The sequence below is a fragment of the Phalaenopsis equestris genome, unplaced genomic scaffold (genome assembly GCF_001263595.1).
Source record: "Phalaenopsis equestris unplaced genomic scaffold, ASM126359v1 Scaffold000024, whole genome shotgun sequence".
In the NCBI taxonomy this organism is placed as follows: domain Eukaryota; kingdom Viridiplantae; phylum Streptophyta; class Magnoliopsida; order Asparagales; family Orchidaceae; genus Phalaenopsis; species Phalaenopsis equestris.
The window spans coordinates 601,613-616,958 of NW_018164466.1; the positions used below are offsets into that span (position 1 = coordinate 601,613).

General features: G+C 32.8%; 1 protein-coding gene across 1 annotated transcript; it reads right to left on the reverse strand.

The window, feature by feature from the left end:
• Positions 1–625: 625 nt before the first annotated feature.
• Positions 626–9,831, reverse strand: LOC110018552 (protein DETOXIFICATION 42-like). The gene is made up of 14 exons (XM_020715901.1): positions 9,612–9,831; positions 9,347–9,527; positions 9,113–9,234; positions 8,325–8,522; positions 8,011–8,204; positions 3,724–3,859; positions 3,257–3,353; positions 2,833–2,933; positions 2,240–2,403; positions 1,980–2,051; positions 1,607–1,723; positions 1,395–1,490; positions 1,148–1,269; positions 626–973 (listed from the first exon to the last, which is right to left on the reverse strand). Exons 2-14 carry the CDS (start codon positions 9,451–9,453, stop codon positions 925–927), a joined length of 1,575 nt encoding a protein of 524 aa, XP_020571560.1. The 5' UTR covers positions 9,454–9,527; positions 9,612–9,831; the 3' UTR covers positions 626–924.
• Positions 9,832–15,346: the final 5,515 nt, after the last annotated feature.

A 15,346-nucleotide genomic window follows, 5' to 3' on the forward strand; every position in this document is an offset into this window, starting at 1 on the left:
TAGCATGTTTCAGGTGGTCTATATGTAATTGTACTCAAAATAATTACAATAAAAAAGGCAAAATCTTAACAATCCAATTTGTGAGCCAATTTGAACTCATTATGTTCAACTCAAAACTCAATTGATTGAACCATGGTCACTAAACCCGAGGGAAGGCCGTTCGAGCTCGAGTCAACTAACAAAAACCCACTCACCAAAGGCCCTAATTGCAAAAACTACCAAGACAATTTTCAAAAGATGTAGGATTGCTATAGAAAACCAACCATCAGCATCATTTACAAAAATACCATCACAATAACACGATTCTCATACTTGTCAGTAAAATATTTACACAGAAGTGCACTTTCTAACAATTTTCCCCAAGAAGCATTTACATACATACCACCCAATTCCTATGCTTTTACACACCCAACTCCTAACCTTCATTTTTTTTTACATTTTTACCACCCAAATCGTTCATATCACATCAAAAATACCACCATTTTAGCAATTGCAATACACCTTTTGATGCATAGGTAAGGTGGCGGTATGTATGAAAAAGCTGAAGTTTAGATTTTAGATCTGTAAATACATAAGAATTGAGTGGTATGCATGTAAATCTTCATTTTCCAATCAAACTAAGTTTATTTTTTAAAAAAATTGCAAAAAGGCCCTTCAACAGAATAAGATTCATATACATGCATAACTGCTTACAAATGAGCATTTGCTGATAACTTATATTCCTAATGAACAATTTGCATGCTGCACCATATGAAATACATGAATTGCACATCCATGGACCATCTGATCTCGGTATATTTACAAAGAAGCCCTTCAAGAATGTTAAATAACACGAAAATACGGATAAACTGTACCTTCAAATGAGAATGGCATTCTTCTAGCATCCAAAGCAACGAGAATAGTACAATTCGGAGCGAAAATGAGCTACCGGTGAGTTCGAAGAAAGCTCCATGGTCCACTTGCAGTACCTATCCTGTAGAAGAGCATACACAAACATGTAAGAAAATAAAGCGACCTTTTTACATATATACCACACAATTCCTATGTATTACATCAAAATACCACTATTTTTTGGTATATATGTAAAAATTGAAGTTTGTGTGTTAGAAATGTAATGTTATGTATGTAAATCTTCCTGAAAAGTTACCTCAACAAGCCAGCAAACATTCTCATACTCATGTAAATAGTCAAAGCTATCCATATTCCAATGAAACCATAGCTTTTGGAAAGAAAAACTAAGCATAGAATGCTGGCAATGGCCACCATGACCTGCCCATGTAAAGAAATTTTATAAAAAAAATATTACACATAACAATTAAAATCATAAGAAAACAATATTATTACACATAACAATTAAAATCATAAGAAAACAACTCAAAATTCTTTTAACTTGCCAGAGAATAAGCCGAATACGCAAAATCCGATGCGCCGAAGTTAATGCCGTCAAAACAAAAGGCCAGTGCATTTATCGGCTGTGACAGCGCCACGAACTGAAAACAAATATGGATCTTTGTCAGATATTGCAAAAAACACCTCTGTTTATTAAATCAATACTGGAAACCAATGTAAAGTGTAAATATTTATTTTGCAGGGAGAAGGTGATTACTGGGATTGCAACATGAATGAGGTGCAGCACATCAGCATCCTTGGTAAACAATTTTGATGCAAATTGCAAACCACCCCCCAGCAAAGCACAAAGGAACAAACCAAGAATAATTGCCCACTGTAACACAGATCATCAGAGTTTGAGGACAGAGAAATCACATATAATTAAGAAAAATGTTGGATAAATGATGAAAAATGCTCTCAGAACACGTGTCGTTAATAGCCGTTGGGTTTTGACAGGTTTTTAGTTATGTGCGATGCGTTGGGCCCAACAGATCCTATGTATCACAGGCAGACCAACCTTGTGGATTGCATCAAGATAGGTGCCGTAAGCGTGCACGAAAAATTGAGAGCTGTGATTAAAGCATATATACCTGCAATACACGCGAAGCGGCAGATGCCGCCTTCTGATAATCTTTCCTTGCAAAGGCGCTAGCAAGTATTGCCTGGATGAATTAAGACATAAAGTTACATGTATCTTACCAACGATGGCTATTACAAATGATAACAACAAAAAGATTTGCACATTTACGACCATACAATCATAACAACGTTGTTTTTCTAACGAACAAACATCTATCATCAGCAAGCTACTTCGAAGTGTAAATAAGAGAACGAAAATAGCATTGCATACCTGTCCGGCGACAGCCAATCCATCAGCGAGAAGAGAGATTGTCAACCACACTTGCAAACAGATCTGAAATGCTGCCATTGGAATTGAGCCCATTCGTGCGGCTTTTGATGCGGATAATGTTATACAGAATGTCACCGCAATCACCCTCGCAAGCAATAAGAAACCTGAAACCAAATCGCTTTTCTGATTTATCCGCTCTAATCTACATCTTAGATCTAGCTTTAAAAAACTTTTTTCAATATGCATAACAATCAAGAAAAATTTACATATACGACATACAAAAGTTTGATATTCACATGTATAACATTTTGGTGTCATAAACTTATACATCAAAAGCTGCATTTCACTCTTAGAAAGATAATTTCATGGTATTTTTTATGTGATGTTAAAGATTTAAGTGGGATGCATGTCAGTATGGAAGTTTAGGGGTTAGATATGTAAATACATATGGCATGTATGTATGCAAATGCCCAAAATATAAATTTACATATATACTATCCAATTCCATATATATATATGTAAAAATTGAAGTTTATGTGTTCGATATGAAATCAAAAGTGAAACTTAACCAAAATAATCAGTTCTAAATTTACCATTTTTAAGGAACCTGTGAAATTGCAGATCACTAAGACTAGGTGGTAGCACTTCAACTCTTCTCAGCAATTTCCACAACAGAATTAATGCAATTAAGTATCTACAGAAGAACAAGAACTGCATTAGTGAAAATGGAGACTAAAAGAAACACAAATTTGAATAAGATACATACAAACTTTCATATTTACACACATAGCACTCAATTCTTTAATATCACATCAAAAATAGCACTTTACCACTTTATAAAAGTCAAATACACATTTTCATGCATACATATAAAGCACCAAAGTGCTATGTAAGTAAATATGGAAGTTTAAGTGTGAGATATGTAAATACAAAATCATTGTGGGCTACAAATGTAAATTTCCCTAAAATATAATAATGCATTTGGATAAATGATGGTTATGATGCGGCAGTACTTACTGCGAAATAACATGCGCAATCGCCGCACCGCTGACGCCTAATTTGAAAACAAACATAAGAAGTGGATCCAATAGTATGTTGGTCGCATCCCCTGCAACTGAAATATCAAAAACATGAACTTATGTTTGTTAATAAGATGTAATAAGTGATGAAAACGTGAATTACAAATATAACCTTTTTCTTTTGGTAGATTTTCTTTTTCTTTTTTCTTTTTGTTACAATTATCTATAATTAAATTGGGCTGAACTTGTGCCAACTATATTTACTAACCTACGGATGAGAGGTTTATAAATTGATAATCAGAGGTATATAATTAGATTTTCAACCATGTAAATCATTTACTAGATCTTAGTCCTCCATTTTACAAACCTTATAAGTAAAAGTGTAAAGCAATTTATGGACAGAATAAATTTCAATGCAAAAAATAACACTATTTGAAATAATTTAAAATATTTACATTTCCGTACCCGTCGCATATAAAGGAGTTTTTGTATCCTTAAATCCTCGAAAAACTCCTTGCATGGCCATAGATAAGACATTAGCAGGAGCACCAAGAGACCTCAATGTCAAATACTGAGATGCTGGGTTCATCATGGGAGAATCCTATTAAAACAAAAGCATATGATAAACAAATTGCAATTTTGCACAATTGAAATATAAATCGATATAAAATGTAGAAGTTCTACAGGGACCAACTAGAATAATTCTTGGAAGGGTAGCATAATCATTATTGAGTCACCAAGTTTAAATTTAGCCAAAAAAAAAAAAAAAGAAGAGATTTTAGCTTAGAATTGCTTTAATTATTCCTAATCATTACTCATTCAAACAATCAATGGGATCAAACTTAACCCAATTGGTCTTAATTTCTTTTCACCAAATATCAACATAGATCTCTAAATCTGTGAATTATGAACACAATTATACCTATATTCTAGGTAATGAAAGTGACATTTTTGATAAAATGAACCAAAACTGGCTGGTTTAAGAAAAAACTAACAGTGCATAAAAGATATTTCTATTGTGCACCAAACTTCGCCTATTTCTGGTAAATGAAAACTAAAATTGGAAGTTTTAACAACTAGATTTGTGAAATCATCTAGAAACTCTATGCCGCAGACGCAAATTCCAATTTTGGAAAAGAAAACTAGCACAAGCTTCACATACATAAGACGTTATATGGAACATAATGCATCAATAAGGTCCAAGTTCAATGTGGGTGATGCAATTTTTATTAAATTATTCCTAGACATAAGATATTTATAATCAAAACATAGCCTAATAATAAAATTTCAGTATAATTCTTAGTAACTAATACATAACTTTTTACGGAAGTTATCAATTAGGCTTTGGCTTAGTTGTTCATACCCTAAACTCTCAATAATGAGGTTATAGTTTTGATCCCTAACCCTCACATTATTGCGCACTTCTTTGGAAAAAAAAAAATCAAGAGTGCATTCACATTTTTATTTAGCTTGCGTGTATAAATTACGTAAATCATTTTGCACAACCTCTACTGAAGTCATCTTCTTTGAGGTTTATTTGAGGCAAGAAAACAAACTCACATAGACTAAAAACATAAGATGACTTTTTGATAAACTAGTAGTAGCTCTTACACGATAGTTTAATCTTTTAGGTTAATAGGTACCCGGATATTAATACATCGAGTTCAACTTGGGCCCATGATCTCCACCCTACTAACAAGTGATATCAAAGCCAATGGTTGACTTAGGAGAAATGTCATGTGGTTTTTTACCCCCCTAGGTCATGGAGACTTCTATCATATGCATGGTTGAGCAAGGTTTCTAACTCTATAGTAAGTCATCCTCACAGGGTTTTAGTGCGCAAAAGTTGTATGGTACTAAAATTTTCATCTAAGGTGGAGCATTGACTAAGGTGGACAACTTTATATGATGAGTAAATTATTTAGTTACCATAAAAGAGTAAAAAACAGTCATATATCATAAGTAAAATAAGAGTTATGTTCCAAGCATTTTAGTAGTCTCCCTTACACATCAATTAATACATTGGGATTTATGAGTGTCCATCTACTAGTATAGAGAGTATATTTTGACCCTCCAATATTACACTCTCTTAGTAACTATAAGTTCACCAATTTTCCCTACTAATTCTTTGAAATTTATTTTATTTAGTGATATTGTTCATAAATTTTCTATCCTTCTTTATAGAAGCTAAAATCAGCTAAAACTTAATTTTAATATCATATCTTCAATAGATACCCCCCCCCCCCCCCTATTAATTATTACTCAAGTTGTCCCGTCAAGTTTTACAAAACATTCATCATAATATAGTTATTTTAATCAAGCAAAATTTTTCTATAATAGATCCAAAATTCTTGCGAGTTTATTTGGCTCAATAAATTTGTAACGTAAACTAAATCAAATAAAGGTGTTTTTAAATTTTTTGGCATTTGGTTAGATGAAAAAAATGAATACAATGTAAGATTTTGGTGAATTTGGAATTTACCTTGGGGTTTAAAATTAGTGTATTTCAATTTTTTTAGATTTGGGTATTTTTTAAATACGATCGACCTTAGTGATTTTAATATTGTGAATAATAATAAAACGTTTCATTTTTACTGTCGCATTAGCAAAAAAGAAGTTGAGGAGGCTTTAAAGAAAACCAAGGGTGGAAAGTCTGTAGGACCTGATGATATCCCAATTGAAGTGTGATATATTTTGATAATTTTTATATTCCTTGTCCATGTTTGAAGATTTTTGCATCGTTATTATAAACTTTGGTTTATAGTGATAGGCTGCATGTCAATGCAGATATCCCTCGCGAAAAACAAAGTGCAAATATTATTCAATGTGATTATGATAGTTGGATGCAAATTTAGTATGCACTTCATATTTCGAGTAGTTGGAAGGGTTATATGCATGATAATCGAATTTTCAATAAGAACTTAAGAGACGGCACTTTATGATCCCCTATGCCACCAAGATACAAGATAATCAATTTAATATGCTATGTTTGCATTTAAGATTTTATTATTAATTTGTATAAACAGAAAAGTTTTAACTATTACACTGCATATCATCTGCAAAGAGGATTGCTAAAGCTTTAGGGGGATATAAGGTATCTGAATTTGCACAAATCAGACATGTACTGCCTAGGCTTTAAGACATTGGAACATAGCTAAGGTTAAAACTTGTATAAACTATTTCTGTTGGGAGCGTTGCATTGACCACCACATTGCTCAATCAGATGAAGTGTTAAATTACTTTGTGCTAGGGAAAACCTGGACTTCATACTACTTGACAAAAATGCGATGCACTAGAAAGTGAGTTTGGTAGTGCCACATACCAAGCAATACAAAGAAGAGAGGAGACAAATAGTTTCCTAAATGAATATTGGATCAATCAATCCAGTGTGTTGTTTATGTGAGCCGTAGTAGGGTGATATCAGAGGACATAAACATCAAAAGGCAAATCAAGTCCCTATATAACATTATGTCATTGGAGGGTTCATATTTTTACATTTGTACAAAGTGATGGTGATATAGATGGGGAGGTTATTAGTAGAATTCAAGTTGGATGGTTGAAGTGGAGGAATGCATCGTGGCTATTTTGTGATAGAAAAGTGCCAATTAGGAAAATTTATAAGATGGTGGTAAGACCTACAATGTTTTATTGCACAGAATGTTGGCCTATAAAAGAGAAGCATAAAACTAAGTTAAGTGTTGTTGAGATGAGAATGCTTTGGTGGATGAGTGGTTTTACACTTATAGAAAAAATACGAAATGAATATATCTGTGAAAGGGTGTTGGCGTAGCTCCAGAGGTAGACAAAATTAGAGAGAGTGTCTTATATGGTTTGGTCACATTAAATGTTGATCATCTAATGCTCCTGCTAGGAGAGAAGATATTTTATATTTGACTTATGTTAACTAAGGTAGAGGTAGACCTAAAAAGTTTAGGCCATGTTGTATAAAAATATGATCTTAATTTATTAGACCTATGTGAGAATGTGACACTCAATAGCACATAATGGAGGAAACGAATTCATGTAACACCCCACTTAGTGAGATAAAGACTTGTTGTTATATGTAAATTTTTCTTTTTAAATTAGAGTTTCTAAATTGCAACCCATTGGCCACCATTGCCCTAACATTGGCCAACCAGCCATTGCCCCACAGCTAGCCGCCACTTATCATCACCACCAACTATGTTTTGCATTGATTTCATTTTTCTTCAAATCAAACACAAAAATTTAAACTCATGTGTTTATTTTACACTGAAGCAAACAACTTCAAAATATGTTAAATAAACTATATTTCAATTACAATGTATTCCTTTTACAATGAATTTCTTTTTCAGCAAACCAAAGAGCCCCAAAATCCATCACTCCTATTAGCATTTTTCTTTTTAATTATATTAGTAAATGATAATTAATATCACATATATTATAATGAAATAACATAAAATTTATAACTATATGCAAAACATATGGAGATTGAAGAGTTAGGATTATTAAACAAGTGTGGCCCACTATTCCAGTAAACACTTCTTGTTTCTATAATTGGACTAATACCATATTCGCTTCCATAAACAAATTTGAATAAATAAAGCAAAAAAGAAAACTAAAACTAAGCGGATGCTACAACAAATGTTTAACATAATATCATATTACATCCTAAAAGGTATTTAAAAAACAAAAAGTGTTTTCTTTTCTTTGAACATCAATATAGAGAACTAAAAAGAAATGCAAGCACAACCAACTAAAAATTGGACTTACAAGTTTCACTCCCATAAAATTTAAGATAGGTCTTGCACAAAAGACAAGAAGCATAGTCTGAAGAAGGCCAAGTATGCCACCAATCACTAATGCTGTCGATACTGAAGGAATATGCTTGCGTTCAAACTCCATCTTCGCAGAGTTTGTAGATATATCAGAAGGAAAGGATAAACTCTGCGCTCTCTCACCAGAATCTGATGATTCAATAAGGCAATAACCACATCAATTTATTAAGAAATCAAAATAATTTGAGGGAAAAAGTAAATAGAAAAAGAACAATAATATATCAAAGAAGAAGAGATGTAAAATCATACTATTATGAGAAATCAATTCTTTCATTTCATTAGGAATTTTGATGTCTCCAACTTCAAGCTCTTCATCAGCCATTTTACAGGTAGCATCTTCTTCAGCAACAAAGGAAGTTGTGACACCAACTAGAGGGAAAATGGCAACCCTGGATACTTGATTAAACACTGCAATCGAAACACCAACGGCCGCTAGCTCCAGAGGGCCTGTAAAACAATGCTCAATTGACACAAAATTCGTATGTATTTACATATCCACCGAAACATTCATATTTCCATGCATCCCACTCGAATATTTAACATGACATCAAAAATACCACCATCATTATCTTCTTAAAAATGAAATACATCTTTCCATGCATAGGTCTATGACACCAAAATGTGATACATGTAAATATCAAACTTTGCATTTTTTATGTGTCAATACATAAGAATTGTTAGGTAAACTATGTAAATTTCCATAATTAAAATTCTGCTTGGTCATAAAAAGCTGCAGTACTGTTGGAATGAAGATTAAAACAGAATTTTTCTCACTAATACTGTCATTAAAATCTACATGAATCGAGTGAATTGGTTGTAGAATATAAAGATGATGAAAAGTAAATTGCGGATGCACAAAATTATATTCCTTTGGCCACTACTTCGTCAAAACAATTTATGTCAATGAGAACAAGAGGCTGCATGCAAGGTAAATCCCAATACTATTTCAAAGAACTTCATACAAAAAAAAAAAGAAAAAAGAAAAAAAAAGTTTAAAAATAACAAAAAATAACACAAAACAGATAAGAAGATCACACCTATCTGCCCAATGAACGCAGTATCAATCAGTGAAGCAATCGGATCGGCCATCAAAGCAAGCGCAGCAGGCAGCGCAATTTGCGCAATCTCTGAACCCAACTCATCCTTCTTAAACGCACTCCTTCAAGTTTCAATCCAAAAACTAACTCAGAATAAGCATCAAAATCCAATCTTTTTGCTTTGCAAAACAAGAAAAATCTCAAAACTAAAACTATAATCAGCATTCATACAACCTTGCGTCTTTGAAGAAGACACCAAGGGGACATTCCTTTTTCCCTTCCGACATCGACGGAACTGCAGAGCCCGGAATCAATAAATCATTCAGAGAACCCATAGCCATCAAGCAATCTAAGCAAACCGTCCGGATTGCTCCATGACGATTCAAAAACCAAAACCATATAATAAAACCACGCTCTGCAACACAAAATCAGATTTTTAAAAGCGACAGAATAAAAAGAAGGGAGAGGAGGACGAGCTAGTGAGAACAGAGATCGTCACCTTAGAAGATTTCAGAGAGCACCACTTGAGCGTGCTCCAACCACCCAAAAAACCATTTTTTTAAAGTTCCTCGAGATGCTCAATAGAAAGAAAAGCGTGGAAGACGAAAGGTGATAACTTTGTGCGATATACGCAAAAGAGGGTCGTGGAGGGAATAATGCACAGTAGACAAAAGAGCAGAAAAAAGGAAGAGAAGAAAACGGCCTCAGTTACAACCTGATACCACAGAGCGTGTTTGATGTTCTACCCGAGGCTGCTTATTTAACTTGTGAGTAGAAGAGCCAACAGGCAACATGCACTCAATTTCTTTAACAAAAAAGTCAAAAATTAAATGTTATAAAAATAACTATTATCATTAGTCACCCCTTCTTGATAAAATTACCTCTGCTGCATCTATTTGGACGCATTTCCTTGTAATATAATCCTTTTTTTGGAATATGAGTTGATATTTTTCTTGGGTTATCTGTCCATATTTTTGTGATGCAATGATTAAATTTTTAATATATATTATTCATAAATGACAAATCATGTGATCATATTATGCAGTTACAAAGGATATATCATTCATAAACCCCTATGCATAATAATAATAATATCCTCGAATCTCAAAATACCCTTTTGTGTCATGCTCAATGGATAGAGCGTTCGGCATATAAGAGGAATGGGAGAAAAGAGAAAAATGAAGTAAGGGGAAATAAGCACAAATAGTACTAATTCTTCTGTAATAGATTCAATAGTCCAACTCGAAGAAATGACTCCTCTATTGACATGTCTGTCCCTGATTTAATAGAAACATTATAGTAGATTTATAAATCATTACAAATTTACATGTTTGTAACTGACTTTGACATCCTTTGACCTTGATAATCACTGTTGGCGTAATTTTGTATTTGTAACTGCTACTAGCATTGTTTCTTAGTAGTAATTGTTCGACTTAGTCATTTAATCATCACTCGGTTGATTAAAAGTCATTCGACCAAATGATAGATCATTTGTTCGCTTCTATGAGGGAGCCCTTCAGGAAGACCGATTGTCCTCAGAAAAGGTTATTCCACCATACAAAATGTGCATCACTGTAATCTGATGGGCAACCATCCTTCTGATGAGACATCTTCATAAAGGTTGAGTGGGAGTTATGCTAAGCGACCGTTCATCTTGTGAGTGGCTTTGCATCGGTTGAGTTATCGTCAGTTTAGGTGTGTATCGTTGTTTGGTTCGGACGAACTTTCATTTGGTCGGCCCATGATACGGCCAACCAATATGATGCTATATGGCCCGACCCTTCGCGTGATCCATTAAATTTCCTCGAAATTCATTTAGTTAGACTTTCAATGTAATAATAATAATAATAATAATAATAATAATAATAATAAGGACAATAAAAAGGGGGAATTACATAAGGGCACTCAACAATCCTTATATTACGTGCATATTTACAAAATTTACCCTCCATCAACAGTGTAACATTGTTGAGGTGATGTGCTGGCAAGCCTACGATGGCTGCGGTGAGTTCATAACTGGAGAAAAAGAATCATCAAATGTGCCACCTGTGGTTGTAGGGGTGTCAATTCGGGTCGACGAGTCTGGTTTGAGTCCAACTTGAAAATGACCAAACTCGAATAGAGTCAACCCGAACCCTACCCAAATAATAAATAGGTCAAAAACAAAGACCCAAACTTGAGCTTGACCCGTTAACCCGAGCACAACCCAAAATTTCATGCTTACTCAATTTATGTTTCGGATTTTGGGTTTAACTCAAACTCGACCCGAATAATAAACGAGTTGAATTCTCTGACCTTAACCTAGATTTTTCGAGTTGGGTTCGAGTAGGGTTGACATGTTACATCAATTTTTGACACCTTTGTGGTTGCACCCCAATTTCACACATGCTTCTTCCAATGTCTCTAAAAAGCTCTATATAGTGTTTCCACAAAATTGAGAAGCTAGACAAGCACTATCGATCCGAGAAGCAGCAATAATTCTCCTTCATAAGATGGATGTCACGGAGTGCAATAGGACACCGACAACGAAGGTAGCTAGTCTCCAATTCATGATCCCCAAGGCTATATGTTCTAAGATAGGGGAACAACCTACGCAAAATAATAATAATAATAAACAAAAAAGAAGAGTCAAAGAAAAACTTCAAGTGAATTTCTCTCTTCACTAGAATTATGCACCTTTGTATTTTGTTCAATCCAGAAAAAGTCATTTGGTCTCATATTTATAGGAGTTTTAGGCATTACAAAAGATGCAAATTTTTTATTTAATAAATAAATACAAAATATATTGATATCATTTTTAATGAGATTGATAATATCCTCATTTATAGTTAGACTGGATCTTTAAGAGATTCTATATTATTATATGACGCTCTTTATAAGTTATTCTAGGTGAAAGCTTAATAGAGATTCTATATTATTATATGGCGCTCTTTATAAGTTATTCTAGGTGAAAGCTTAATAACTTTTCCACTAACTAGCCATAGAAATCCAAACTTTCAAAACCTAAGTCTGCATGGTAGTCTATATGAATCCCTAACCTACTCTGAAGCTAGACTAATTATATAAGATCCATTGGGTTTTAAAATACACCTAATTAATCACTAACCTATTTTAAAAAGTTGGAAGGAAAAACTATAGATTTATTTAGCTCCAAAAAAAGATTAAAATCAAGCCCAAATAAATAATTACAGTGATTCATACTCTATATTAGAACCTTGAAACTTAAAGACTAAGTTAATCATAACTTGATTTAGGTGCTAACCATGAACCTTAAAATATTCCTTAGGATTCTTAAAATTCATCAAAAATATACTAAAAAAAATATTTTGATAATAGTTTGAACTTGAATTTAAACCCAAAAACACAAATATTGGGATTCAAATGGTATTACACTTTGAACCATTTGACCCAAGACTTGCATAGAAGCCTTTTTATAACCATATAACACTTCCCACTTACATTAGCTAAGCAGTAAACCCATTAGGACAACCCTTAATAAACCTCATCTCACTCCTATGAAAACTAAAATCCAATTAGATCAAATCCTAAATAAACCTCATCTCACTTCTATGAAAACTAAAATCCAATTAGATCAAATCCTAATCAAGCCCTATGAAACCTCTCACATGGTCAAACATAACCTTTCTTAGGTGGCCTTAAACTCTTTTTAAACCACCACATGAGTCAAAGAAATTTATCAAGCCATTTGACTCATGGTCAAATGGGCTATAACAAAAGACCCATTTCACTTATTTAAGGAAATATATTTTTTTTAATTAAACTAAATCAAAGTTGAAAACCTTGACATTGACTTTAACTAATTCTTATTTTTGTTATGTTAACTTAGGGTCATACTTGACCTCAAGATAAAAGTGTTTTGGCCATAGACATACCATGTTTAACCATTAAATCATATTAATCACCCATGGGTCAAGATAAATAAGACATATTCCTTAATTATGAATCTACCCAAACTTTATAAGACCTTCGCGATGATTGAATGGCCTAATTTTTCATGAGCTCATGCAAGTGCAAGTATTGTGAAATTAATACTATGAAAATCAGTCAAAAATCATCTCATGGGAAAATGAAGTGATAGAAAATTAAATCAAAACACTAGTTTCATAAACCCTAATTCAAATCAAGGAAATAAATATTTTGAAAAGTTAATTTTTCTTATTTCTATCTAAGGAGTTTCAAATGTAAGTTAAGAATCTTATGAATTCTTCATTCAATAAGTGAAGAATCTTATGAATTCTTCATTCAAAAATTAATGTTATGAAAAAGATTTAAACAATTTAATTTGTCTATCGGGAGTAGTAATGGTTTTAGGCCTCTTTCGATAGCAACAAAAACACTAATTTTTAAAACCCTAAGTTATATTTCTATGTTCATAAGTATTTCAAAAATGGAATATACACATTTTGATATTAATTGCGAAGATTTAAGAGGAGAGTAAATAAATTTTTCTAAATATACATTGTCAATTTTCATGTGCAAGACAGAGCTTTGTCGATATTACAAACTCACACAAAGTTTTAAACAAAAGTATGGTCACTACTAACTATTAAATGAAGTTGGTGATTCACAAATAACTTTTTAAAAGTTTCAAAATATTAAACATAATTCAAAACATTATTTTAATAAACTAGAAATTCATAGGAATTATAGAGTTTAGCTCAACATTAAAATACAATAAAATAACATGAGTAAACACATTCCACAATATAAGAGTGTGCTTACAAAATGTCAATCAAAAAAATAATTAAAATTAAATGATAAAAACTTATGATTGTAGAAATCTTCAAGCTTTTGACATGATTCATCACATTTTTCCACTAACAAAAAAAAAAGTCACACTTAAACTCTCAAATGAAGAAGCCCTCACATTAGGCATTCACTATAGATACACTAAACGAATTGCCAAAAATCTTACATAAAATCTTTAACACACTCTTCAAATAGTAAACACACATATAATCATTCTTCGTCCAAAAATTTCAAATTCTAACCTCACTAACCATGTTATCGGGTCATCACATTGCGAACCTATAGTTATGGATTTGTGGCACTAAATCTGGGCTACAACTCTCAAATCTAGCATCGTAGCTCTAGGCAGCGGCGCTATGGCTATGGGTTCCTAATGTTGTGGAATTATCTTCTTTGTCTTTTTGTTAAAGAGGTTGGTCATTCATAACGGTGCAATGTTGATAGTGGTAGTGTTGTGGAGCTGGATCTTTCTCATCCACTTAGCTTGGAATGACTTGGCATAGTGCTATGACGCTATCTTTGTGCATTGAGGTACTATGACGCTAGTCACTTGACACCTAGGCATTGGGCTCTTACAAAAAATTTTACCTTAGAATTATGGTCTTGACATTGTGGAATAGATACCCAACATAGCGCTCAATCAAACTTCACCAAATTCTCATGATTTTGTTTTTAGAGACAAAATTACACATAAAATACACAATTTTACAAAAATTAAAGAAAAAAAACACTAAATAAATACACCTATTTTTGGTCAGCTTTCTTAATTTTTTCTCACTCAATACTGTATTCTAGTGATTATGGGATGCGGTCCACACCATTAGGAAAGTACTTCTATGTAGGAGGATGTGGTTGATCATGCAATAAAGTGCTAGTAAAGTATAGTCTAATAGTTTCCAAAATAATCATTGAAAATTAATTTCCTATTATTGTATAGATGTTTGAAAAATGGCTTTGAGCAAAAAATAATCATGATTTACAACTAAATAAAATTTATAGTTACAGATCAAAAGTTGGACTTAGTGTGAAAATTTTAATATCATTGATATCTAAAAAGTGGATTTCACCAATGATGATTGAATTGAAGGATTTTGACTCAATCGAGTAAATTTATTTTTAAACTACTAATGTCCAATAAGGGAAAGCTACTACTTTGCTCTCACTAATGATTCACCTCAACTGTTATCAAAATAATGTAGGTTCTGATAATGACGCCAATAAACTTGGTCAGCACCCTAGAAACTTTATTGAATTCTTAAAATCAGATTTTCCTACACACTGAGGTTTCTCACGCATGTATACTTATCATTTCAATAATATAGGGCTCTAAAGAGTCTAGAATGTCGAACCCACAAGAAACAATGAGAAGCCAAAGTAGTAAAATATTTTAGTCTACTCAATTTGCTCTTAGTTTGGAATATTAAAATACTTAAATTTTGGTAACAAACCTACTACAATTATATA